Source organism: Schistocerca cancellata, chromosome 4 (genome assembly GCF_023864275.1).
Source record: "Schistocerca cancellata isolate TAMUIC-IGC-003103 chromosome 4, iqSchCanc2.1, whole genome shotgun sequence".
Lineage (NCBI taxonomy): Eukaryota > Metazoa > Arthropoda > Insecta > Orthoptera > Acrididae > Schistocerca > Schistocerca cancellata.
This window is the reverse complement of record NC_064629.1, coordinates 167,674,590-167,698,961: the sequence shown is the minus strand read 5'-3', so window position 1 is coordinate 167,698,961 and position 24,372 is coordinate 167,674,590. Positions and strand designations below refer to the sequence as shown.

The 24,372-nt window shown below is 39.9% G+C and overlaps 1 protein-coding gene across 1 annotated transcript in view; it reads left to right on the top strand.

Annotated features, from left to right (window-relative positions):
* Positions 1–10,655, top strand: part of LOC126184692 (uncharacterized) — a 331,999-nt gene extending 321,344 nt beyond the window's left edge. Inside the window, exon 17 of the mRNA XM_049927189.1 lies at positions 10,457–10,655. Coding sequence (XP_049783146.1) covers positions 10,457–10,496 — 40 coding nt within the window. The 3' untranslated portion in view covers positions 10,497–10,655. The remainder of the gene's footprint in view (positions 1–10,456) is intronic.
* Positions 10,656–24,372: the final 13,717 nt, after the last annotated feature.

The window sequence follows — 24,372 nt, the reverse complement described above, 5'->3', positions numbered from 1 at the left end:
TGTTGTGAGCACCAGTGAAGTATACAGTGTGGCATGTGGAGATTTGGATTAGTCTGGGAAGTGTGCGTGGATAGCCAAAGTGGTTTAGGCAACTGCTCATGATAAGTGGAAGCTCTGGGTTTGAGTCCTGTACGGCACAAATTTTCATGTTACAGAAATAGGTAGCAGGTCTATACCTAATGCAGCTGATGTCAAAGAATTCACAATCACTGAATACATTTTGTAATACATTTATTGACATCACACATCTCACTTTTTTCCATTATTTAAAAAGCTTTTACATCAAACCTATTGAAATTAACCAGTCAAAAAACAAATAACTCTGCATCCTAACAAAGTTGAAAGTTTTTCAAAAGTAAGTATTATTGTAACCTCAAATTTCTGTAAGGAAACAAAACTGCAACTGAAGACGGTTTACTGAGTGACCAGTGTGAATTATCCTTGTGTTTCCATTTGTTTACTGTAAACTCCAGGAAGTGGATGAGTTACATTACCCAGGGTACCTTGTGCTATGTGCTTGTACAGGAGAGTCAAAGTCAGTTTTGTGTTACATTTTTAATAAAATCATGTTTACTTGAATGGTAGACTGTGGCACTTTTCTAAGCAAGTCTTGAGGAGAGGAAGTGGATTATCAAATAAAAAATACAGAATACTATTTAAAAAGGATGTACTGTTATTAATATCTTTGTAATGAAGCAAAGGTACAAAAAAGTCGGTCATACTGGTTAATGTTCTCATGGTAGCTAAACCAAATTTACTTGATACATGTTACAGTTTGATTCTGCACAGAAACTTATTTGGGGTGGTCAACATACACGGGACACCATGTATAGTGTGAATACTGCTGCTTGGCATCTATGTTTGAACATGGAAGTCAAACTGCCTTCAATACAACAACAGATCTTTTACACTGTCCATATTTTCTATTGACGTGAAAAGTTGCTGTTTCACTAAATTTTGAAGGGAGTTGTACCCTTTTGGAATGTCTATACTGCAGGGACTTGCCATTTCTAGTTTAAATAACAATCTCTTTGCCATGTCATCATTAATAAAGTTCATCATTGCCATCCTATTGTGGAAGCAAGAACCTACTGCTGTGAAGACAAAATTCCACATACCTATGGTCATAAGAGAAGCCTGCCTAGTTTGAAGGTTCAATCCAGTGCATTTCATTGTCCCCTTTACCTCTGCCTGCAGTAATTCTCATCATATTTTCAACAATTTGTGTTTCATAATTAACAATTCCTTTTCCCATAATAATGAATCCATCTTCAAACTGTTTTAAATTGTAACAGAGGTAACTGTTTTATCCACAGACATCATACATCTCAAAACATTTTCACAGCAAATCGTACCAAAAGTGGCACATTTTGGAAAGATCATTAATTCTGCACATCAGTTAAACTGCATATTTTTGTGAGATATAAATATAAAAACAAAAACTGCCAAATACCGCACTCAGCTTCAAAAACACACAGATCAATATGGCATCTGCTTGGTTTGCATCTGTCAATCAGTCACAGCACAGGACAAATGACATCACACAAACATGTTTCTGGAAGTAGAACAGGACATTGGGAATGTTTATTGCAATATTTACTTGTAATTATTTTTAGTATTTTATGAAATGAAGTCTTTGGTAAGTGTGTGACCTGTAGCATAGCCAGAGTGACTGAAAGAAGCAAAACAACAAGATTCCATGTTGATTTGCATGTTCGATAAAGTTAAAGTGGTGACTTTGGTGGTTTTTGTGTTTACTGTTGTGTACTAAGGAACTTTGCAGTTTAATTAATGTACCACACAAAAGATCTCTCCAAAATGTGACATTTTTCCCATGATGTGGTGTGCAAAAGGATCAGGAAGTATGACTTCGGCAGATAAAGCTGTTACCGGCTGAGACTGCATCTAGCCATAAGTTTTTAAACGGGAAATGAATCATTGTTTTAAGATTACACATGTATCTCAGCTGTGAAAACAAAAATCAATATCAATTTTCAACACTAAAAGTGCCAACCAGTGGGCTGTAGATTAAGAGATTTTGTCCAAACAATATCATGCAAAGTTTTGTCTTCTCAGAACATTTCTTGACCGGTGAAAATATATAATTTAGAGTATTAGCAAGTAACATAATAGAAACCTTCATCTAACACAATCTTTACCCTAATACTAAAATATAAAAACTTATGCTCAGGTATATAATTTTTAATATTTTCTGCATGAAACAAAATTAAAACACTACTCGTACCTTAATTAATAGGTTTGTAGATAAAATCCATTCTCCTCTCCTTCCCTTCAGCAAAGTGGTCAATTACAAGCTCATTAAAATCATGCAGATTCGAAAGTAACAATATAAGGCAAAAGTTACATTGCTACTCCTGTAAAGATGACACATTGCATTGCAGACAGGCACAATGTAAAGACTGTTACACATTTAGCTTTCAGGCAGAGCCTTCTTCAGGAAACGCCACACACACAGTCATTCATACAAGCAAGCACACCTCACTTACACATTGACTCCAAGCTGCCAGAAATGGCAGTCATGTATACATGAGGTGTGTTTGCTTGCGTGAATGAATGTGTGTGTGTGTGTGTGTGTGTGTGTGTGTGTGTGTGTGTTTTTTGTTCCATTTTCTGAAGAAGGTTATAGCCAAAAGCTAAATGTGTAACAATCTTTTTGTTGTACTTGTCTGCAACTCCACATGCCATCTTTATGGTGAGTAGCAATCTATCTTTTTTCTTATATTGCAGATCTTCCAACCTGGAGTTTTCATTATTTGACACTCTAAAGTAAAAATGTTTTTCAAACATGGTGAGTATGGTGCAGCAATCAGTAGTATACTTGAGGTGACAAGCAGCCTAGGTTGCAGGGATGTATTTATTATTTATTTATCAATGATACATTTTGCCTGATTAAGACATGTTCAGATTGGCTGGTTGTTAGGTACATGGGATACCAAGCGTATAGAATATCGAAGCAAACAATTGCCTCATGAATTATTTGGAAACATTGTGCAATGTCCTTGTTGAGGCATGCGACGTACTCCATTGATTGCAAAACATGATCAGGCCTGATCCTATTTTGCATTATTTCCATGAACTCATAATATTTAAAACAAATAATAGTCATAAATAATTGCAAAAATTGGCGTAAAATTTAATAAATTTTATGTTAAAACTACGTACTGTTCCAGTGGCTTCATTTTGAAACCACTTTTAAAAGGAGTACTACAAATTCATATTCATGTTACAGTAACTTAGGATATAATTTCTTTTACTGTCAATAATTTTCTCAATATGGCCACTATAATAAAAAAGTTACATGTCACAGTCTCCTACAACCACACAATCTCCACACCAGCTGTTGCTTTGGACTCTGTGAGTGACTGCTGTGAGTGACTGCTTCAATGCACTACAGTCGTAAGGTACCTCAGTGTACCACCAGATGTCTGTCTTGCAACAGCATCAGTGGTTTCATGCTAAAGGCGCTGTAACTTTAAAAAAGAATTAATAAAATGATGGTTTCAAGCAGGAGTATAGTATCAGAATTGAGGAACTAATAATAAAGTTTATTAATAGCCAAAGCAAACTTCATAACTTATGTTCTTGATCAGTTTGGTATGTTAAAGTGCTGAGAAGTGAAACAATATTTCAAAAAATCAACATTTATTTGCTATCAAAAATACATACATACAAACATATCAAACAATATTTGTAACAGAATATCAACAGTGTTATGAAAAAGATAGATTGCTGCTCACTGTAAGGATGACCTGTTGTGTTACAGGCAGGCACAATGAAATGACTGTTACATATTAAATGAAAAGACTGTTACACATTAACAGTTTTTGCCTTTTTTTCCTCACACCCCACCACTCAATGCCGTGCCTGGCAGTTTCTAGTTCTTGCACGTCCCACCAGACAGTGCTCTTCTCTCTCCCACCCATACCCTGCCTTCCTGCCCCTTCACCTTGTGATGTTCCCCTGCTTTAACTGTTCATTGAAGGTCCTCAGTGTCGACGTACTGCATTGTGAGAAAAATGGAGGCTGGAAGTTCAACATTGACTACTTTAAATGATGTAACTGCTACAATAGTTTACTGTTGAATATCTGTGAGGAGTAAAAACCTAACCACGCAGTTCACAGTTCTTGCAGAATAATATAGTACGTATTGAACAGGCACTGTCATTGTTTCAACACATGACCTATTTGTCTTACACTTATTTCACTGATAAGTTGATGCATTCTTGTTGACCTAACCAGCACGGGTTTCTCGTCTGAAAATCAACCATGGACTGAATGTTGCAGGACCAAAAATCAGACCTTTATATGTCATCACAATAATAGGCTCTGAAACTACACATTGTTCAATGTTTAAGTTGCAGAAATTACAATTAAAACATAACTCATTAAATTAATTGAATACATTGAAAAATTCTGTCTTTTTAACTGTTTCTTCTACTATAAGGGTTAAGCTGTATTATTTGTTTGAATGATGAAATTAACAGATATAGGTATGCAAACAATACTTTTGATGAAACTGGTAATTACTTTGGAATTAATTAAGAGCTGGCTTTGCTGTGTTTTCGAATAAAGCCAGATAAATACATTAAGAATCCTAATGATTATTTTTCCAAATGTTTATCATTATCATAGAATATAAATGTGTTTACAAGTCAACAATAAAATTTACATTATGAAACAATTACTGATTTCACCCTATAATGAAAGACATTAACCAGGAATAGTCAAAATAAATTAGAAAATCAATTACATACATAAAACTAAGCACAAAATTAGATCTGGTGTTATATTCTTTAAAACTGAGGGACAGCCTTTCTGTTTTATGAAAATGCAGATTATACTCATGTATGTTAATAGTAATTAGTTAAAATGAAAACATGAATTTAAGGAGGCAGATGGCAAAACAAGAGGGAAGTGAAAATATCCCAGCTTGCTTCATCACAACTTCTCCATTCCATATTGTTATTCATGTGACAGTCGCATTCCGGTTGGAGCTGCCAGTGATAGCAGTGGCATGTGCAGGAAGTGTGCTTGCTTGTGTGAATGTGTGTGTGTTTTCTTTGTGAAGAAGGCATGGCCAAAAGCTATTGATGTGTAACAGTCTTCTTGCTGTGCCTGTCTGCAACTCAACGGGTCATTTATATGGCGAGTAACAATGTATCCTTTCCCTAAATTTGTTGATGTTCCAAGCTGGAGTTACCATTATCAGGGAACAAATAAAATGTATTTACCTTAACCTTTTTTCCATACTTAACTAATAATGTATAAACAAATGCCTCCATTGCCTGCCTTTAAACCGTTGAGACAGTTTACTGAGAGTTTGACAGTTGACCCATTCTAAAAATCTTGAACATTTGCTTATATGGGCTGGTAGTTGATCCATTCTAAACCAATTTATCATTCACTTACATGGGCTCACTGGTATATGAAAATTAAACACATCAGTTTGTGATTCACGATTCATTCATACTGCAACCTTGCCCCAGAGTCGTCAAGAAATAGCCACAGCCGACATTAAATAACCACCAGTTATCTATATCAGAAAACTGGTGCCTACAGATTTATAAGATTTTTAAATGGAAATGGAGAAATTTTGTAGAAGCTACCAATTTTATGTTATGTCAGTAAAAACTGCCGAATTTGAGTTATTTGTCATGTTTATGCATAATTTTCCTGTTCCTAGTTGTAGGTGTGTATTTAAAGTTACTGATGTAAAGGAATTTGGAACTTATATGTGAAGATGTTTATTAAGCATTCCGACTTTTCTCACTGGACAGTATACAACACAAGCCCATGTTCAGTAGTGCTACATGAAGCTGTTGGAATCACTGAGTGTATCTGTTCAGTAATTTGAAACCATTGAGCTAGATGCAATGAACAAGTGGTCAGATTCAGCTAGCCGTTTCCAGTTGCTCATTTTTGTAGCCATTTGTATTGTATTGTCTGTGAGAACTACACTGAGGTGACACAAGTCAAGGGATACTTCCTAATATCATGTCAGACCTCTTTTGACTGGTGTAGTGCAGCAACTCGGCATGGAATGTACTCAACAAGTCCTTGGAAGTCCCCTGTAGAAATACTGAGCAATGCTCCCTGCAATGGCCAGTTGAGGACCAACACCCACCTATCTGTGTGTTACACACATTGGACTTACGCCGGGAGTTTTGGTCTGAGATGTGATTTTGTACGACAGCAGGAGCACTCACACAGTTATCCCATGCACTCTGACTGCAAAATTGTATGTCGGCCTGGTGATTTGGCCTGTTGTGCTACCATTCATGTATGGAACACACATGGGACATCATCGGGTGACAACACCAGCATCATACAGACAGCATTAACCACCCCTGTAGTGACTGACCAAGTGCAACAGGCATGGAAATCCATCCCACAGACTGACATCTGGCACTGTACAACAGAATGCGTTTGCATGTGTGTATTCAACATTCTGGCAGTTGATTTATTGATTGATTTATTGGTTTATTGATTCATCCTGTAAATCTTTCCAGATTGTGGGATACAGAACACACACACGCACACACACTCACAAATGTTCGATATGTGCCCCTTTAGTGATTCGGCAGACATCAAGCTGATAATCAAGTTCCTCCCACACTCGGCGCAGCATGTCCCCATCAATGAGTTTGAAAGCATCGTTGATGCGAGCTCGCAGTTCTGGCACGTTTCTTGGTAGAGGAGGTTTAAACACTGAATCTTTCACATAACCCTACAGAAAGAAATCGCATGGGGTTAAGTCGGGAGGGCGTGGAGGCCATGACATGAATTGCTGATCATGATCTCTACCACGACCGATCCATCGGTTTTCCAGTCTCCTGTTTAAGAAATGCCGAACATCATGATGGAAGTGCGGTTGAGCACCATCCTGTTGAAAGATGAAGTCGGCGCTGTCAGTCTCCAGTTGCGACATGAGCCAATTTTCCAGCATGTCCAGATACACATGTCCTGTAACGTTTTTTTCGCAGAAGAAAAAGGGGCCTTAAACTTTAAACCGTGAGATTGCACAAAACACGTTAACTTTTGGTGAATTGCGAATTTGCTGCACGAATGCGTGAGGATTCTTTACCGCCCAGATTCGCACATTGTGTCTGTTCACTTCACCATTAAGAAAAAATGTTGCTTCATCACTGAAAACAAGTTTCGCACTGAACGCATCGTCTTCCATGAGCTGTTGCAACCGCGCCGAAAATTCAAAGTGTTTGACTTTGTCATCGGGTGTCAGGGCTTGTAGCAATTGTAAACGGTAAAGCTTCTGCTTTAGCCTTTTCCGTAAGATTTTCCAAACCGTCGGCTGTGGTACGTTTAGCTCCATGCTTGCTTTATTCGTCGACTTCCGCGGGCTACGCGTGAAACTTGCCCGCATGCATTCAACCGTTTCTTCGCTCACTGCAGGCTGACCCGTTGATTTCCCCTTACAGAGGCATCCAGAAGCTTTAAACTGTGCATACCATCGCCGAATGGAGTTAGCAGTTGGTGGATCTTTGTTGAACTTCGTCCTGAAGTATCGTTGCACTGTTATGACTGACTGATGTGAGTGCATTTCAAGCACGACATACGCTTTCTCGGCTCCTGTCGCCATTTTGTCTCACTGCACTCTCGAGCGCTCTGGGGGCAGAAACCTGAAGTGCGGCTTCAGCTGAACAAAACTTTATGAGCTTTTCTATGTATCTGTAGTGTGTCGTGACCATATGTCAATGAATGGACCTACAGTGAATTTATGAAATTGATTCAATCATTTGTAATAGGTCTGTATATATATATATATATATATATATATATATATATATATATATATATATATATATATATAGAGAAACATTCCACGTGGGAAAAATATATCTAAAAAGAAAGATGATGAGACTTACCAAACAAAAGCGCTGGCAGGTCGATAGACACACAAACAATCACAAACATACACACAAAATTCTAGCTTTCGCAACCAATGGTTGCCTCGTCAGGAAAGAGGGAAGGAGAGGGAAAGACGAAAGGATTTGGGTTTTAAGGGAGAGGGTAAGGAGTCATTCCAATCCCGGGAGTGGAAAGACTTACCTTAGGGGGAAAAAAGGACAGGTATACACTCGCACACACACACACATATCCATCCGCATATACACAGACACAAGCAGACATTTGTAAAGGCAAAGAGTTTGGGCCCAAACTCTTTCCGCTCCCGGGATTGGAATGACTCCTTACCCTCTCCCTTAAAACCTAAATCCTTTCGTCTTTCCCTCTCCTTCCCTCTTTCCTGACGAGGCAACCGTTGGTTGCGAAAGCTAGAATTTTGTGTGTATGTTTCTGATTGTTTGTGTGTCTATCGACCTGCCAGCACTTTTGTTTGGTAAGTCTCATCATCTTTCTTTTTATATATATATATACACACATACAGTAATTGTTTCAGCATATACATGAATTTTTAGCTTTATCCACAAAGGTTCTTTCAGTAGTTGCACTGCAAGTCTTTTGTATCTTAAATGATCTAGAAATTCTTGAAATTCTGCTTCTGAATAGAAGCAATGATCCAATAAGAATGCCCTTAGGGTTTTACGAAAGAGTAAGAATGATGATGTCTTTTACTTTATGTGGAAGACTATTGTAAATCTGTATAGCACTGTTTACTGTGAAGGTTTTATAGGCTGATGTCCTTATTGACTGGACATGAAACTTTTCCTTTTGTCTTGTATCTTGTTCATGAATATGAAAATTTCCATTTACATATTTTAAGTTCTTTCTAATATATTTACAGATTTCTAGTATATACATACAGGGAAGAAGGAGAATTGATAACTTTTGAAAGAGGGGTTTGCAAGAATCTGTTTGTCAAGCATGTGGCATTGCTCTTACAGTTCTTTTTTGAGTTAAGAAGATGGCTAAACTAAGTGGTGTATTACCCCAGAATATAATTCCGTACAGTAGGATGTTGTGGAATTGGGCAAAGTAGGACGTTTGGACAGTGCTATAACTTGCTTTGACAGAGAGTAAATGCAGACTGTAACATATTTTATTTAGTGTTCCATTAATTTTGTTTATACGTGTGTGCCATTTGAATTTATTTTGAAGCCATAAGCCTAAAAACTTTGTTTCCAGAGAAGACGAAATTTTGTTGGAGTTTATTGTCACACTGGTGCAGCATGCATCACCTTTTAAACAGAAATTTAGGAATGTTGTTTTTTTCTTGGTGTTTATCATAAGTTTATTCCCCCCAAACCATCCATTTAGCTGTTACAGCAGTTATTAATAAACAAGAATTTCACATTTGCTATGGTTTATCTCGCACTTACATTAACCTGTGATTTTGCAGTGTTTGATTAAACATGTTTCCTAGAAAAATGTATTTTAAAAATTTCATTGGCCTACATTAATTATTTTTTGGTGTTGTAATTTTTTCTCCTGTCAGTGTATTTTAATCTCTGGTATTGATTTATTAATGTGAAAATCGCCAAGATGATTCTTGGTTCAGAGCCCATGTTAAATAGTAAGCCCTTCATAACTGACTAAAGAAGTCAGTTTCATGGTCGGAAGAAGGCAAAGATGTACCACCTCCAATAGAACTATGTCTAGTTAAGCACTACTGTTAAAATCAGCCTATGGGTTGAGGACCCCTTGAGATAGTCTTCATCTGAGTCATGTGTTAAAATGTTTCTTCCACCCTGGGAACAGATGTAATGAGACTGATCTGACAGCCAAAAGATGTATGAGCTTTTGAAACATTTTTAGTCAAGTGACATTTTTAAATCATTTATCTTGTCAATTCAAAATCACCATAGTGAGAAACAGCACATCCATGCAGCTTCATTGGGTGTTTGACTGATATATCTAGGATAGTATTTCTTGACATTTGTATGGATTATCATGCAGTTGTACACTATAGATAGGAAAAAGAGACTTTTAGTCATTCTTTTTTTGTGCACCTTCATATTTTGTGATTCTTTCATGAAGTACATATGGCCTTCAGTGTTCTCTTGTCATGTGGGACTTAAGTCTATCCATAGTGTCAATCAGTTCTCCATCTGAGCCTTGAAATGTTGTGGTAGTCATTTCTGATTTAAGAATTTAGTTGATGTACAATATTGGCTACTATAGTGTACTTTGAGCAGAATTCTATCACCCATATAAAGAATTATTATCGGTACAATGAGAGCCATATTCATGAAATTGCTATCAGAGAAAATTCGTACCCAACTATTTTTGTTTTTGTGTGTACACTACCCAGCTATCAGCAACTATAAGTATTACTTAGCACCCATTTGAGAAACATCACCTACAGATTTTGAGTATATGTGAAGCACTATTTGACTTTTGATCTATGTTACAATGTAAGCTGTTTACTATTTATTTACTGTTGTAGTTGTGGGATATCGATGAAATTATTGTAGCAGCAAATAATAAGGAATTTTATTAATATATCTTTCTGTTTTAGATCTGGACAATCGACAAAGCATCACTTTAGAGCAAGATAACAGCACAGACTTTGCACCTATTTACATTACACCGACTGGTGAATTATAATGCCACTGAACTGAATGAACATGTCATTTGCATGATCCATCTCATAAAGATTTACATTGTATACAATATGTGTGAGAATTGAATTTGTTTTTAGTCACAGTGAAGATTATAGAATCATACGATTTATGGGCTCAGGTCATGGTGATAGTGAGAAGTTGCATAGTTTACTGTAGTAAGAATATGTAAAATTCTACTTACTGTAATAATTAAAAAAATCTTTTGCCAAATTACATGTTTTTGTAAGTTTGACTCACTTCTATTCTGTTGTATTTTATGAGAACATAATGTGTCCATAAAAATATAACTCTTAAAAATATGCATGATTACAAAGATTCTATCACTCTTTTAAAAAGTACACAATTGATTTTGCAGCCAGAAAAAGATAGAAAAATGGTCTGCGTACTGGGCAGTAGTGGGTAAGTAAACATAAAATGTTCAAGGGAGACATGAACATAAAGAATGAGGAGGAAATTAACAGCTACTGATTAGTTGTTAATATTCATTTTACTGTTCCTATTTAGTTTATTCTTTCCTCCATCAACACAGATATTGCTTTCTCTCTCTCTCTCTCTCCCTCCTTCTCTCTCTCTCTCTCTCTCTCTCTCTCCCTTTCTCTTTGTCTCTCTCTTCCCTTTACACACACACACACACACACACACACACACACACACACACACTCTTCCATAGCTTCACATGAGTAGATTTAAAAATATGTGCTTTTCAAGTTGCACTATACACATGCCTTGATCTTTACTTACTATCGTGCACTGTGTAATTATGTAAGAAAATAAAAGTGATTTAAATATTTATTTGTTCATGTATGTTGACTTGCTTCACAGTTTATATTATTACATAGGGCACTAGGAGACATCTGCAATATCAGATACTCAAATAATTTATGAATGACTACCCAGTAGGGTACACATTTCATTTTTGAATGAGAGATTCAGTAGTGCTGACTTCTTCCATTGTTACATTACTTTACGACAAATTATAAAATATTGACCAGTTTAACTCCTTATTTCCTTTATAAGGTCATGGAGAAGCTTATTTACCAAAGAACAGCAGTACATCTGTACTAAATAAGATACAGAATCATTTTACATTTGTATATTAAAACATATATGTGATGAACTGCGTAAAATGTACGCCCCAAACACTTCTGAAATGGAAGGTGCTATTGATGTGCTGTTTTCGTGGAAATGAAATGTAACCAATGGACCACAATTACAGCTCGCTTACAAATCTTAATAATTACTAGAATGTGATTTGTTTTTGTGGTGTCACCGCCAGACACCACACTTGCTAGGTGGTAGCCTTTAAATCGGCCGCGGTCTGTTAGTATACGTCGGACCCGCGTTTCGCCACTATCAGTGATCGCAGACTGAGCGCCTAGAGAGACTTCCTAGCACTCGCCCCAGTTGTACAGCCGACTTTGCTAGCGATGGTTCACTGACAAATTACGCTCTCATTTGCCGAGATGATAGTTAGCATAGTCTTCAGCTACGTCATTTGCTACGACCTAGCAAGGCGCCATTACCAGTTACTATTGATGCTGTAAAACATGTACCGTCAAGAGCGATGTTCACCAATTATGGATTAAAGTTAAGTATTCCAGAAGCTACGTACGTTTTTTGCTAGTCTCAATTCCTTGTCCTGTTCCAGACCTCACGCCAGCCTGCGTGAGCTTAAACGCGTGCCTTTCGGCTTCCTTATAGTTGGTTGGCTGTCTTGCCAATCCACAACAGTTTTTGAGATTTTTTAAAATGAAACCATGGCTGTTGACATTAACAGAATGAAACCACCCATAAATTAGTATGTAGATGATGTTTTTTTTTCCTCTGTCTCCTGAATTTTAGTACAAGTAGTCCATGAGAAGTCAAAGTTCAAAAATTGTGATTACTGACAGTTGTCTCCTGCATGTGTCAACACTAACTTAAGAAAACATTGAATAAACAAATCCTTTGGATTCTGAAGAAGAAAATGAATTGGCCTTCGAGGATAGTTTTCAAAATTCTGGTCACCAGCTTCAGTTCAAGTTTCCAGTCTTGCCACATGAAGATTATATTACAGATAGTGCCCAGCTGTGGGAGAAGGATGCCCACAGATTTAAACAAAATAATTTGTAGAAGCACACACAGAAAACTCAGAAAGAACACTGTGCTCTTTGACAGATAGTCAGTCCAAGGTATAATATACTATAATCAGAATTGAGAGGGTGGTGTATGCAAGAAGGAAAGCAATGATGACCGGGGCTCATCTCATATGGAAAAGCTGTTAACATGTTGACACAGCTGTCCATGAACTTCCGATGGCAGTGACAATTTTGACAGACTTTATAATTTCCTACATGGATTTGAGTGCTAACTGGGTTTCCCTCCATCTGGCTCTGGCTATCAACACAAATGGGGATGACCTGAAGAAACCATCCCCGACTGTTACTTTGCACAAGCCAAAGGAAAGCACCCACCACAGTAGGTAAGATGTGGCAACATATTTCCAAAACTGATGAGCACACCTTGTGTTGTATTTTTGGCCCCAGGCTCTTACCAAATCATATAGTTGCCCCCCTGACAGCCAAATGGGTGCCTTTCTCTCCAACTCTTACTTTCGAAACAGTTTCCCTGCACATATTTCGTACACTGCTGTTGGCTTAAATAAATGTGCCACTGATATCATACTTCAGAGGGCAAAGACATATTTTGGAGAAACTTAAAGTGACTATCTGTAGACAGTTCACTATAGTTATGTTCAATTGTCCAATTGACGTTTGGTACTCTAAAGATAAGCCTTTTTAATTAATTATTTCAAATAAAAAGTTCATTACATGCCACCAATTAATCCCTCCTATTGGCAATATCCTATTAATTTGTATATTTACATTATGTCTTTTTAAAGGGAGAGCAACTGCAGCCTTTCAGACACAGTTTGGGAACAAAGTGCTATGGTTGGATATGATTGAAGGTAGCAAAGAGAGGTGGTGTGTTAGAAAAGAACCCATAAGGTGGACATAATTCATTGGAAGTGTATACATTTGTACTTTTAAAATGAGACCAGAATGGTGTACTTAATGAAAGACTTTTTCGTGGTCAAGGGAGTCTAAAATGGCGGAATCACATTTGTTTAGGAAGCCACACTAGCTGTTGGGGAAGGTTGAGGCTGTTTCTAAATGTTTGTGAATGCGCTGAGTTAGGAGGGATTGACGTACCGTGCTGAAGATGGGAGCAAGGCAATCGTTAAGAAGAAGCTCCACTAGGAGGTTTGTTAAATTTAAAGAACAAAACAACAAGAGTACCTTACAGATCTCTCACATTTTGGGATGGAAACTATTATACAGTATGGAACAATACAGCATTGCTGGAGCTTGTAGGAAGAAGAAGGGACATTCTCTAAGTTGCTGGTAGGCAATGGTGTCACGACTAGATGCAGTAATGTATTTCCTAGGAAGTGTTGTTTTAACATCTTGTGCTTAGTTGGTGCATTAAATTCAGTTTTTAGCATTGTGTGAAAGTACTGAAAACTGGGAGGAAGGGGTGAACGTTTGTGTTGGTACGCTGGTGGACATAGGGCCTGTGTACTGGTTGAGGTTGAGATCATAGGAAGCAGTCACAACATCTTCAGAATATGAGGCAAGAGGTTGCTTTACTCAAGTTAGATGATAATCGCTGGTTGTTGTGGAGGAGAGGATAATGTGGTATATGATTTGCACCAGTGACGCAGTTGAACCTCTCGCGTACTACATAGAGTTTATGAGTAGTGTGATGATAATTTTTGTACATGCCTGTCACCAGTCCTGCGGTTTTTTATTCCCTAAATGGCACTAGAGAGGTGGCTCTATAATTGCTGATGACATTGATAATGTGACAGAGGGTCCTGGTCTCAGGTGTGAAGAAAGGGTTAATAAAATCAATGGGATTCACTTAGGAGTAAAACAAGGTATGACAAACTGCCTATTGGCTTCTGTCTCGGGTTCTTCGGCCGACGTTCATCTAATTATTTTTTCTGACGTTTCACCAGCACGAGTGATTTTAAGTATACAGGGTGTTACAAAAAGGTACGGCCAAACTTTCAGGAAACATTCCTCACACACAAAGAAAGAAAATATGTTATGTGGACATGTGTCCGGAAACGCTTACTTTCCATGTTAGAGCTCATTTTATTACTTCTCATCAAATCACATTAATCATGGAATGGAAACACACAGCAACAGAACGTACCAGAGTCACTTCAAACACTTTGTTACAGGAAATGTTCAAAATGTCCTCCGTTAGCGAGGATACATGCATCCACCCTCCGTCGCATGGAATTCCTGATGCGCTGATGCAGCCCTGGAGAATGGCGTATTGTATCACAGCCGTCCACAATACGAGCACGAAGAGTCTCTACATTTGGTACCGGGGTTGCGTAGACAAAAGCTTTCAAATGCCCCCAGAAATGAAAGTCAAGAGGGTTGAGGTCAGGAGAGCGTGGAGGCCACGGAATTGGTCCGCCTCTACCAATCCATCGGTCACCGAATCTGTTGTTGAGAAGCGTACGAACACTTCGACTGAAATGTGCAGAAGCTCCATCGTGCATGAACCACATGTTGTGTCGTACTTGTAAAGGCACATGTTCTAGCAGCATAGGTAGAGTATCCCGTATGTAATGGCGCTGAATCGAGGAAGTACAGTACATACTGACAAAACTAAAATGAGCTCTAACATGGAAAGTAAGCGTTTCCGGACACATGTCCACATAACATCTTTTCTTTATTTGTGTGTGAGGAATGTTTCCTGAAACTGTGGCCGTACCTTTTTGTAACACCCTGTATATTCATATAATATGCATGTTAAAAATATGTAACCTGTGCCCGTCTGAATGTTTATTAGAGTATTCTGTAAAAGTCTGAAATAAATCAGTCAAAAAGTCATCAAAACGCGTACTTTGAGAGCTATGAGCAATTCTTGATCTTCGATACTGTGTAATAAATCTCTTCTACTGTAAGCTCTTTACTCTCAATTTTTTGGGAAGTCATAGTATGGACCAAAAGACGAAAAAAATTTCCTGTGAAAGTGTGCTCTAAAATGCATATCTTAGAGCTATGAGCACTTGTTCATCTTCGCTACTTTGAAACACAACTCTTCTAGTGAACAAGTGCACATAACTTTTAAGAAATGTATTTTAGACCACATGTTTACAGGACCTTTTTTTCTTGTTTTGGTCCATTCTGCCAATTCCCAAAATATTGAAAGCAAAGAGCTTGTAGTAGAAGAGATGGCTTGAGAGTATCGAAGATCAAGAATTGCTTATAGTTCTTAAGATATGCGTTTTAGAGCCCATGTTTATTCGACTTTTTTGTTTCGAATGACCATTCCTTTCATATCCCTGAATACTGACCATCACGTCTGAAACATCCTGTATATACAGGGTGGTCCATTGATCGTGACCGGGTCAAATATCTCACGAAATAAGCGTCAAACGAAAAAACTACAAAGAACGAAACTTGTCTAGCTTGAAGGGGGAAACCAGATGGCGCTATGGTTGGCCCGCTAGACGGCGCTGCCATAGGTCAAACGGATATCAACTGCGTTTTTTTAAAAATAGGAACCGCCATTTTTTATTACAGATTCGTGTAGTACGTAAAGAAATATGAATGTTTTAGTTGCACCACTTTTTTCGCTTTGTGGTAGATGGCGCTGTTATAGTCACAAACATGTTGCTCATAATTTTAGACGAACAGCCGGCCGCGGTGGTCTAGCGGTTCTAGGCGCTCAGTCCGGAGCCGCGCGACTGCTACGGTCGCAGGTTCGAATCCTGCCTCGGGCATGGATGTGTGTGATGTCCTTAGGTTAGTTAGGTTTTAGTAGTTCTAAGTTCTAGGGGACTTATGACCACAGCAGTTGAGTCCCATAGTGCTCAGAGCCATTTTTAGACGAACAGTTGGTAAAAGGTAGGTTTTTTAAATTAAAATACAGAACGTAGGTACATTTGAACATTTTATTTCGGTTATTCCGATGTGATACATGTACCTTTGTGAACTTATCATTTCTGAGAAAGCATGCTGTTACAGTGTGATTACCTGTAAATACCACATTAATGCAATAACTGCTCAAAATGATGTCCGTGAACCTCCCATAATGCCGCACCATACATTAAGCCGCCAAGGTCGCTGATGTTCCACTTGTCGCAGCCATCGTGGATTTTCCGTTGCGCATTAGTGCATATTATGCCGGTTTACGTTACCGCTGTTGGTGAATGACGCTTCGTCGCTAAATAGAACGCGTGCAAAAAATCTGTCATCGTCCCGTAATTTCTCTTGTGCCCAGTGGCAGAACTGTACACGACGTTCAAAGTCGTCGCCATGCAATTCCTGGTGCATAGAAATATGGTACGGGTGCAATCGATGTTGATGTAGCATTCTCAGCACCGACGTTTTTGAGATTCCCGATTCTCGCGCAATTTGTCTGCTACTGATATGCGGATTAGCCGCGACAGCAGCTAAAACACCTAGTTCAGCATCATCATTTGATGCAGGTCGTGACTGACGTTTCACATGTGGCTGAACACTTCCCGTTTCCCTAAATAACGTAACTATCCGACGAACGGTCCGGACACTTGGATGATGTCGTCCAGGATGCCGAGCAGCATACATAGCACACACCCGTTGGGCATTTTGATCACAATAACCATACATCAACACGATATCGACCTTTTCCGCAATTGGTAAACGGTCCATTTTAACACGGGTGCCGGCCAGAGTGGCTGAGCGGTTCTAGGCGCTACAGTCTAGAACCGCACGACTGCTACGGTTGCAGGTTCGAATCCTGCCTCGGGCATGGATGTGTTTGATGTCCTTAGGTTAGTTAGGTTTAAGTAGTTCTAAGTGACTGATGATCTCAGAAGTTAAGTCCCATAGTGCTCAGAGCCATTTGAACCACTTTTTAATACGGGTAATGTATCACGAAGCAAATACCGTCCGCACTGGCGGAATGTTACGTGATATCACGTACTTATACGTTTGTGACTATTACAGCGCGATCTATCACAAAGCGAAAAAAGTGGTGCAAGTAAAACATTCATATTTCTTTATGTACTACACGAATATGGAATAAAATTGGGGTTCCTATTAAAAAAAACGCAGTTTATACCCGTTCAACCTATGGCAGCGCCATCTAGCGGGCCAACGATAGCGCCATCTGGTTTCCCCCTTCAAGTTAGACGAGTTTCGTTCTTTGTAATTTTTTCGTTTGATGCTTATTTCGTGAGATATTTGGCCCGGTCACTGTCAATGGACCACCCTGTATATTAAAAATGTGTAGTTTATGTCAGTCCGAACGTTTATCAGAGTATCGTGTACAAATTTGAAGTAAATTGGTGAACTACGTTTCGAAATTTTTGTTAAGAACCTTAAATAATTACTTATATTTATATAATAGTAAAGGTATTTTATAATAATGTTTTGTTATTATTATTACTATTTGAGATGGAAATTGTCTTTTAATTCAAAATTTAGACGTTAAAGTTTATGTAATGCGTTGAGGGGCGCATGTTTGAATTACTTGTTGCCCTGTTGGTACTTATGAACTAAATCCGATATACTTGTAAGAATTATCTGAAGCTGCAGCAGAATTGCAAACGCAGTTTCGACTACATGTGTAAAATTCGTCTTGCGTGAACCAGTCGTACTGTTATTACGAGAGCAAGGTGGAAGGCCGCAGTTTGTGATGATGTTCATGAGTCTCAATAACGTGAGATAAGTGCAACTCTGTCTGAGGAATAATTTTGATTGTAGAGCGTTTTAAAGTACTCGTAATGTGCATGTTTCATTCAGACGAATAAACTGGCTTATCATGTTGTCACAAACATTCTTTGTCTTGAAGTGCCTATCGCAGTTGGCGAAGGTGTTTGAACCAATTTGGCACTACATGTGACATATTTCTCCACCACTTCACGATAATGTTTTTTTCCACCACTTCACGCCAGAAATGAGCCAGTAATAAAAGCTGTGGGTGGAAACCAGTGTACTTGCACAGCTATTCGTTCCTAAGATTTTTATTTTTGAATATCTTGTCATGGGTAAAACAATAACTAGCGAATACTATGTAGGTAATTTGGGAGAAAATGTTGAAAATAACACGTGAGAAGAAGCCTGCATTGCAGAAGAAAAATGACAGGACAATGCACCTATCCACCAAAAGGCTGCAGTAACGGAGCAACTGAGGAATCTGAAGTACGAAATGCTATAACATTCACCTTATTCTCCAGATTTGGCAACCTTTGATGTGTACCTACTTCACCGTCTAAATAAATTTGTGGCTGGCAAACGTTTGTTAGTGCACTGAAAATATTATTGCATTCATAGATGCGTATTTTTATATCTTTCGGGATCGTAATGCAAGGATGGAATGTATTGTCCGAGGAAAACGCTAAGTTTAATTGTTTGACCTAAAAGAAGACTATGTCGAAAATTATGTACGTCTTTGGCCTAATAGTACGCTGTCTTTCGTAGGACCTCATGGTGTATACAACACTCACTGGTGCAACACCGCCGTCAACATTGTGTTCGACAGGCATACTAGGCCCTTGAAAGTTGTTTTAGTTTATTTTGCGGCTACTATAGGTGGGTAAGTTTTTCACATTAACTGTTCAATAATGAGCCTACTGAAATGACCTCATATGGGACACAATATCTCTCAACCTGTTTATTTACTGCGTATTGTCAGTCGTACCCGTCCTCGCAGTCAAGGCCTGTAAATTGTGACTACGCACTGCTACACAGTCTGAAGATACACGGTTCTAATCCTTGAACGTATATAATTTTCATCACCGGAAGTCATCTGTGAAAGTGACAGGAAGTGAAAGATTATGTGTGTCCGTGCGGTTCTAGGCGCTTCAGTCTCGAACCGCGTGACCGCTACGGTCGCAGGTTCGAATCCTGCCTCGGGCATGGATGTGTGTGATGTCCTTAGGTTAGTTAGGTTTAAGTAGTTCTAAGTTCTAGGGGACTAATGACCACAGATGTTGAGTCCCATAGTGCTCAGAGCCATTTTTGATAGATTATGCCGGCTGCGGTGGCCGAGCGGTCACTAGGCGCTTCAGTCCGGAACCACGCGACTGCTACGGTCGCAGGTTCGAATCCTGCCTCGGGCATGGATGTGCGTGATGTCCTTAGGTTAGGTGGGTTTAAGTAGTTCTAAGTTCTAGGGGACTGATGACCTCAGATGTTAAGTCCTATAGCGCTCAGAGCCATTTGAACCATTTGATAGATTACATTTTCTAATCGTCAAATGAGGTTCACAGTTTAATAGCTCCGTAGGGTTTTATGATAAGAATACTGAAGGGTTGTTTTCGAATCCTGCAAGGATGACAACTATATTTGTCAGCCGGTCATGTACTTTTCTGATAGAGTTAGACTATGAACCTGTAAGATGGTCACCTTAAAGTCTCGCAGACTTACCATCATCAATACAGACATAGAGCTGCACTATTCACGCAATCACATTGAACTGTTACTCAAAGAAAAATCTTACAATCTGCAAAGCCGCCATCGTCCGCTGGCTGAGGAAAATTTTGCAACTAATGTCGCAGGATTGTCCCTCAAGATCACTTAGCCAGTGCTGTCCCGGGGTTCTGTCACTGCAATAATCCTCAAACAGACTGGAAAAGTATGTAAAACCTAAATAGAACGCCCAGAAGGCTGGATTCACAGTCGGTTGCTCCCACAAAAGTCTTCTAGGTTTTTTTACCTGTCGCTTCTTTCTACATTTATACAGCACCGTAAACTTAAAAAAACTCATAATATTCGCTATTTTCTACCAGAATAATTCACGAAGTGCTCTCTCTTCCGTAGTAATTACAAGTACATCTGCAGTTGAAAGACCTAGTCGCAGCAGCGTTATGTGAGAGCTGAGAAACATTTACAGACTGTACGGGACTGGACAATAGCTACAGACTGGACTCGTTTTTTACGTGGAAGTAGCCTGCAATGTATCGAACTTTCTAATGCTGCAAGAAGAGAGGAGAAAGAAACGGCGGCATCTGCGGCTCGGAGCAGGATGTAACCGCGTCCAGCCACCGCCAGATCCGCTCGACTTCGCTCCGCACCGTAAGAACTGTCGGCCCACATTCCACAGTTAGCTCATCTCACAGCCGTACTCAGTTACTATGGGCTGCCGGAGCACGGACCCAACGTTCGGTTCTGGGGTGTGGGATTTAGGGTGGGGTTCAAAATATTTTTCATCATCAGCATCTATATTGGGGGTAGAGGGGACGAGGGTAACGCTTAAACCTCGTACAGACTTTTTGATGCCGTTCAGCACTTTCAGGCTTTTATAACAATAAAATATGAAATTAATCAAGACACATAGGAACTAATGAATTAGCTGCCAGTGGGCCCTGATTTAAATCAATGGACAAGTTGAAAACTTGTTTTGGACTGGAATTCGAAACCAGGTCTCCTGTTTACTAAAGACATGCGCTGGCCAATGCGCCATCCGGACACAGTGGCCATCTCAGCTGCACGCTGCTCCGACTACACTAGCACACTTCCCGTCAGACGCAAATTCTCTACTTATCCATAAACAATTAATATAGAGCCCCTCGCCCATTATCCTCATTACTCGTTGCATTTCACCGATCCCGTAAGAGTTCGTGTGTGCTTTGCATATGAACTGAAGCGACCAATTGGATGTCCTCACCTTAATTAAATAAGTGGCATCTGTTCTTTCGGACATGTCTGAAAGAACACAGTTGCGATCCCACAGCCACTATGAATCAATCAAGGCACAAAGGAATTAATGATGACAATAGCTGCCAGCGGAAACTGATTTACACTACTGGCCATTAAAATTGCTACACCAAGAACAAATAAAGATGATAAACGGGTATTCATTGGACAAATATATTATACTAGAACTGACAGGTGACTACATTTTCACGCAATTTGAGCGCATAGATCTTGAGAAATCGGTACCCATAACAACCACCTCTGGCCGTAATAACGGCCTTGATATGCCTGGACATTGAGTCAAACAGAGCTTGGATTGCGTGTACAGGTACAGCTGCCCATGCAGCTTCAACACGATACCACAGTTCATCAAGAGTAGTGACTGGCGTATTGTGACGAGCCAGTTGCTCGGCCACCATTGACCAAACGTTTTCAGTTGGTGAGAGATTTGGAGAATTTGCTGGTCAGGGCAGCAATCGAATATCTTCTGTATCCAGAAAGGGCCGTACAGGACTTGCAACATGCCGTCGTGCATTATCCTGCTGAAATGTAGGGTTTCGCGGGGATCGAATGAAGGGTAGAGCCACGGGTCGTAGCACATCTGAAATGTAACGTCCACTGTTCAAAGTGTCGTCAATGCGAACAAGAGGTGACCAAGACGTGTAACCAATGGCACCCCATATCATCACGCCGGATGATACGCCAGTATGGCGATGACGAATACACGCTTCCTATGTGCGTTCACAGCGATGTCGCCAAACACGGATGCGATCATCATGATGCTGTAAACAGAACCTGGATTCAGTGCCCAGTGCCCAGTAATCACGATACACGGATTGGAATCCCAGACTAGAAAAACTTTTCAACTTTCCCCATTGATTTACACTACTGGCCATTAAAATTGCTACACCACGAAGATGACGTGCTACAGACACTATCTTTAACCGACAGGAAGAAGATGTGATATGCAAATGATTAGCTTTTCAGAGCATTCACAAAAGGTTGGCGCCGGTGGCGACACCTACAACTTGCTGACATGAGGAAAGTTTCCAACCGATTTCTCATACACAAACAGCACTTGACCGGCGTTGCCTGGTGGAACGTTGTTGTGATGCCTCGTGTGAGGAGGAGAAATGCGTACCATCACGTTTCCGACTTCAATAAAGGTCGGATTGTGGCCTATCGCGATTGCAGTTTATCGTATCGCGACATTGCTGCTCGCGTTGGCCGAGATCAAATGACTGTTAGCAGAATATGGGATCGGTGCGTACAGGAGGGTAATACGGAACGCCGTGCTGGATCCCAACGGCCTCGTATCACTATCAGTCGAGATGACAGGCATCTTATCCACATGGCAGTAACGGATCGTGCAGCCACGTCTCGATCCCCGAGTCAACAGATGTGGACGTTTGCAAGACAACAACCATCTGCACGAACAGTTCGACGACGTTTGCAGCAGCATGGACTACCATTCGGAGACATTGGCTGCGGTTACCCTTGACGCTGCATCACAGACAGGAGCGCCTGCAATGGTGTACTCAACATCGAACCTGGGTGCACGAATGGCAAAACGTCATTTCTTCGGATGAATCCAGGTTCTGTTCATAGCATCATGATGGTCACATCCGTGTTTGGCGACATCGCTGTGAACGCACATTGGAAGCGTGTATTCGTCATCGCCATACTGGCGAATCACCCGGCGTGATGGTATGGGGTGCCATTGGTTACACGTCTCGGTCACCTCTTGTTCGGATTGACAGCACTTTGAACAGTGGACGTTACATTTCAAATGTGTTACCACCCGTGGCTCTACCCTTCATTCGATCCCTCCGAAACCCTACATTTCAGCAGGATAATGCACGACAGCATGTTGCAGGTACTTTACGGGTCTTTCTGGATACGGAAAATGTTCGACTGCTGCCCTGGCCAGAACATTCTTCAGATCTCTCACCAATTGAAAACGTCTGGTCAATGGTGGCTGAGCAACTGGCTCGTCACAATACGCTAGTCATTACTCTTGATGTACTGTGGTATCGTGTTGAAGCTGCATGGTCAGCTGTACCTGTTCACGCCATCCAAGCTCTGTTTGACTGAATTCCCAAGCGTATTAAGGCCGCTAATACGGCCAGAGGTGGTTGTTCTGGGTACTGATTTCTCAGGATCTATGCACCCAAATTGCGTGAAAATGTAATCACATGTCAGTTCTAGTATAATATATTTGTCCAATCAATACCCGTTTCTCATCTGCGTTTCTTCTTGGTGTAGCAATTTTAATGGCCAATAGTGTATGTTCAAAGTTCCATTAGATTGATAAATTCAGCAGACAGCAGAGTTGTGTTTTAAAAAACGTAGCAGTGAAAGTACTCAAACTCGCGACGTCTTATCTAATGTGCGCGACGCTTATCATTATGCTACTAGCTCACACGTAGCTACAGCACCTACAGAAGTCAATAACATTTCCTCCAGAACTTCAGCATTCCACAGTGCTGTGTGGTAATGCATATGGCCGGACCTAGACTTCTGAGTGACAGACAGTTACAGCTTTTCTATTGCACTGCACGACGTTTTCAACAAACAGATAGCGCAATAGAGTAGCTCAAGTAGAAAGGAACTCTTCCTACACTGTTGGCAGTTCTGTGTAGGTGGCAGTTACGTGATTTTATTTCGGTGATTACAAAATATAGCCGAATGTATGCAATGGGTTGCCGAGGCAGCTAGTTCATGGAGATTCGGTCAACCAAGTAAATGAATGTACTGAACATGCTGCAAACCACTACAGGGAGCCTGTATGTTACAATTCTCATCGAGTGTGGCGCAACGGCCTTACGATAGAAAAATGAGTCACAGAGAACAGCATTTGTTGGTCTGTTGGACTGATGATAGGTTCGTATACTTGTGCTTTGGGTTAGATTTCAACTTCTGACGATGGTTTTTGATAGGAAGATACAGATTCTATTCTCGTCTGGCAACGCCAAGTGAAGAAGGTATAATGGCATTGTGGTCTGAAATTCAGATTAAACATGATATTCCTTCTCTACCAAGTGGACGTTAGGTTGAACCACAATAAAGTCAGGAGTGGCGACATGTAGAAACTCTATCACCAGTAACCTTTCTTATACTAG